We start from the raw sequence: 4,326 nt of genomic DNA, 5'->3' as shown, positions 1-4,326 counted from the left end.
TTTTTTTGTGAAATCACTACTTGTTGCTCATACTTCTTGCACGCACATGATGAAATTGATCACTATGAAGGGAACTGTGATCAGGTCTGGTGGTGTCAAGATGATTGAGTATGACAGGGATCAAATGTGCAGAAAGTGCAAGTATGTGTGTCATGCAGCTTCAGTCAGATTTGTACCATCTGTACTTGTACCAGCTCAAGACTCAAGTTGATCCACTGGCCATCAAGACTGTGGATCCAAGTTATTATTTTATCATCCATTGTGGTGGAACAACAATATCGATACAAATCTTTGTGCTGAAGAAGACCCAGGATGAGTGAGAGCGAGAGCCCTGATTTTTTTTAGAAAAGCGGCAAGGGATTTGCCGGAGTTTTATTAGACGAGGGCGAGAGCCCTGATTTTGCGACATGATTTTTGCACCATATATATAGCAATCACACACGTAGTGAACTGAACCAACCAAACAGTTGGTAAGTCAACAACTTATGCAAATCTCCATTCTAACCTCCAATGTTTTATGTACACTTACTCCGTTACATCCATCCAAACAGTGTTTGCAGTTACAAGTCAAGTTGCCCAATCAATACTAAGAATGATGAATTGAGCTATCTAATCAATCTCATGATCCCAACGCATCAGAAAATCAAACTCTAATAAAGGCAACCCCCATTCATCAGCATCTGCAGTTAGCAAAGCACTCGACATCCATCAGTTCAGCTTGTAAGCCCAGCTGTGCTCCTTCAGGTAGGCCTGCACTGCTTCCTTGATGGCTAGATTCGGAACCAGCTGATGCTCTTTCAAAGGCTCTCGTGTCACCGGGTCGAAATTGCCAACCTGAAACAGCAAGGCAATGGTTAGGTTAGGTTAGGCTAATGGTAACCACATCTGTCATTGTGTACATACAAAAAGTAAACAAGTTCACAAGTTAGCGAAAGGGCACACCTTGTGGAGATGTTCAACAAGTGTAGCCCTCTCATATGTTACACCACTGGGTGTGATCACTGGATCTCGAAAAATCTCGAAAGTTATCTGACAACAAAGGTAATCGGGCACCTAGGGATTCAGCATGGCAGCAGCAGTTTCAGATCACAGGTATAGAAACCAAAGGGTTAACAAAAACAAAAGTTTATTCTGAGCATTGCTCATACATCCGCTGGTGTATCGGCAATTGTCGCTTGGCTGAAGACCTCCGATAGCAGTTTGAATTGCTCTGAATACTCATTGCTTGACCCATTGGAGTCTTCCTCAAGTGTACCAGTAAGAAAGTGATGCTCCTGCAGAGCACTTTCACAAGCTTCCCTGCATGTCCACGGGATACGCTTCTGTTAAGAGACTTTAACAACCGGAAACTTCAACTGATCAGCCATATCAAGACAAGAAGTGCTTGATCTAAAGCAAAATGATAGTGCTATGTTGTTTTAGGTTTAATATCTAACATACTTCAGACTTTGCATCCTCCATAGTCGTTCAGTGGAATGCTTCTCCCAATCTAAGTATTTTGCCTTTGCAAGGACCTGCCAAATTTCCTCGGCCATTTCATCCGTTGAATTCGCGGACTTCAAGAGAATCAGAGCCTGTTTCCCATGATAAGACGAGCAAGAGCTTAGAAATAATGTGACAGGACAAGACATCAGTAGCCGGAGTCAAAACAAGGATGTCAATACATAGTTGTGGTGTGTAGTGACCCAGTTAGACACCCTTAGCAAAGGAACCAAGCATCCCCATAGCCTTAGCATGTCACCAGTTACTAGTAGTATATGCCCAGGAATATACTAATTTTTACACATTTATTACATCACTGTGCTTCTACTTCTCAAAAGTAAAGTACCGACAAGGAACAATATATCCACCACAGAACAGAGGAAATAGAATATCAAGATAATATTATGCGATTATTAATTATAGTTGAGTACTATTGACCACTGCTATTGAAAGGTTTGAGTAAATGGAAACAGGTATAGATATGTCGGAATTGCATTACAAGGTGAAGAAAACAACTTTAGATTAACAACTAACAAGGTAAGTACAACTTAGATGCATGAAACAACCACATGTTTGTACAAGTCTAGAAACTTTCAAGTTAACTCTTATGGTAATTGTTCCTCAGAGGTCAGCGCCATTTCACATCTGCTATGGTAGTACATATTTGGATGTTTTATTTATCATAAATGGAAGTTAGTGCATCTTAAATTAAATATGGAAGTTAGTGCATCTAGTTGGTGTTTCAGGGGCAAGATGTAATCATGGCAAGACAGGCAAAAATGCCTCCATATGAGGTGAATCAAACTACTCCTACACAAGGAAACTCCTTGAGAATTCACATCATACGTACAAGGGACAAATGAGGAACCTTTTCGAATTCCTTGATAGCAAGAGCAGACTCTTCCTTCTCGAGCAGTGCACACCCCAGCAGATAGTGCCCCTACATCACACAAGGAACAGAGCAATCACGTGGCCTCACTGGTGACTTTTTTGTCTTTATTTATCAATCGAACGGTTAGTTAAGGATAGTGATTACATAATATATAGTGGTTAGTTGAAATTGGCACATTAGTTTTGAGAGGAAAGAAGAAATAAGAATGTGACCTTGACTAAAGTGTGATCAAGCGCGAGAGCCTTCCTGCTGTCCTCTTCGACCTTGGCCCACTCCCTGTGCACGAGATTTCAGATATTCGTTTCTTTCTTGCCAAAAAGGGTGGGAGAGGAGGTAGCAATTACTAGCAAACAGTAAACTCACTCACTTGAGCTTGAAATGGCACAGGGCCCGATTCATCCAGTAGACGGCGACGTCGGGGCAGAGCGCAATTGCCTGGCGAGGAAACACAGATTAGGCAGTCAAGTTTCGTCAAGAAACAACCAACCAAGGAGAAGAAGAAAAATCTTTGGTTCGTGTAACACACGGCACGGAACCAAAGTGAAGAAGACGCGGTCATTGCAGGGGATCAAAGGATAGGAGGACGCGTGAATCACATCGTTGTGGAGCGCATTCTAAAATTGGAAGGAATCTCCGAGCTCAGGCCACAGCCAGCTCGCGGGAGTGGATGGAGGGCACGGGGGAATTTGGGGGAAGTCAGGGAGGAGGGCACCGGGAGGTTTCTTGCCTCGGTGTAGCAGTCGATGGCGGCGCCGAGACGGGCCTTCTTGAAGCAGACGTTGCCCTCGATCCGGCGGAGCTCCGCCTGCCGAGCCACGCCGTCCCCGGCCGCCGCCATGGCTTTGGCTTCCCCTCCCCGCCGGACACAGACAACAGACAGCAGCAGCAGGGAAAGACAAGGGGAGTGACGCCAAACGCAAGTAGGAGTACGTCTTCAATCAAACAAGGAAAGATGTGGTGTTGGTTGTTGAGTTCAAAATCCACGTACCGCTACAGTGGTAGTTCCCCGATCTTTTATATTATATATATATATTGGGGTAGCCCAATGTCATCTTTTGTTAATATTGAGAGAGTTTCTGTGACAGTACTATAATATATCTTTCCCAATACTCGTATGAAAGGTGGGTCCCACAGAAGTGTAAGAGAAAATATGACTGAAAAGTGATAGTTGGGATGTTCCCTAGGGTATTGGAGGAGTTGTATCTCCCCCTTTCTTTAAGGGGAGATAAGGAAAATATTGGTGGCCATAAAAAAAGGAGAGGTGTTGGGGAACTGCTGGAGCAAGAAAAAAAAAACATAGCTGTCCTTAATATGACAGTTTTATGAGGATAGGAGGAGGTATTCTGCTGGAGATGCTCTAACTTCTTTAAGTACTCATTTGTTCAAAAGAAAGAAAGACTTACCTTAAGGAGTCGAACAATTTTAAATTTAACTCTAATATATAAAAATACTAATATTTATAATACCAAATAAGTTTTATTAGATTAATTGTAGAATAAAATTTTCAAAGTAAATCTGTTTGTTAAATAAAAAAATAGTAAACCTATTTGGAGGCATAAACATTGACATTATTTTTTTCTATTACTAATTTAGTTAAATTTTAGTTCAAATCTAGAATTAGATTCCTTTTGGACGATGATTGTGGACGTACGTCGCGAGTTTAAGGATACGGCACCCATTATTGAATAGTTTTTCCGTAACCATGCACTTGTGATACTTCAATTCAGTTCATAATTTCATATACAAAGAATCAAGGTCCTCATGACAACACAAAACAAAACCAAACTATGTACGCCAAACGTGGTCAGACATTCAAACCCTTAGGACCTGTCTTTGCTGAAGAGCAAAATATTGCAGGTACGGTACTTGGTCATATCTGCTTGTGCCAAAAATGTGGCAGTTGACATCCACGTCGGCTACCAAAATGCTCAGTCAACTGTCAGTTGCTACAA

General features: G+C 42.0%; 1 protein-coding gene across 3 annotated transcripts; it reads right to left on the bottom strand.

Annotated features, from left to right (window-relative positions):
• Positions 1–471: 471 nt before the first annotated feature.
• Positions 472–3,284, bottom strand: LOC136513195 (E3 ubiquitin-protein ligase CHIP-like). 3 transcript variants are annotated; one of them, XM_066507181.1, is made up of 8 exons: positions 3,102–3,284; positions 2,742–2,809; positions 2,587–2,650; positions 2,333–2,422; positions 1,441–1,574; positions 1,149–1,299; positions 943–1,053; positions 472–834 (listed from the first exon to the last, which is right to left on the bottom strand). In XM_066507181.1, exons 1-8 carry the CDS (start codon positions 3,210–3,212, stop codon positions 709–711), a joined length of 855 nt encoding a protein of 284 aa, XP_066363278.1. In that variant the 5' UTR covers positions 3,213–3,284; the 3' UTR covers positions 472–708. The 3 variants fall into 3 exon arrangements, with proteins under 3 accessions (XP_066363278.1, XP_066363280.1, XP_066363279.1); XM_066507183.1 differs by having other exon boundaries at positions 943–1,029; XM_066507182.1 differs by having other exon boundaries at positions 2,351–2,422.
• Between the last annotated feature and the right edge of the window lie 1,042 nt (positions 3,285–4,326).

This window comes from Miscanthus floridulus, chromosome 16, assembly GCF_019320115.1.
Source record: "Miscanthus floridulus cultivar M001 chromosome 16, ASM1932011v1, whole genome shotgun sequence".
NCBI classification, from domain to species: domain Eukaryota; kingdom Viridiplantae; phylum Streptophyta; class Magnoliopsida; order Poales; family Poaceae; genus Miscanthus; species Miscanthus floridulus.
The sequence above is the reverse complement of the archived record's forward strand: the minus strand, read 5'-3'. Positions and strand labels throughout refer to the sequence as shown.

Coding starts and splice junctions, on each gene's coding strand:
- LOC136513195 (XM_066507181.1), bottom strand. CDS start 3,212: ATGGCGGCGGCCGGGGACGGCGTGGCTCGGCAGGCGGAGCTCCGCCGG. Junction 1,575..2,332: donor AGGTTCCTCATTTGTCCCTT/GTACGTATGATG, acceptor CATGGGAAACAG/GCTCTGATTCTCTTGAAGTC. Junction 1,054..1,148: donor TTGCCGATACACCAGCGGAT/GTATGAGCAATG, acceptor CTGAATCCCTAG/GTGCCCGATTACCTTTGTTG.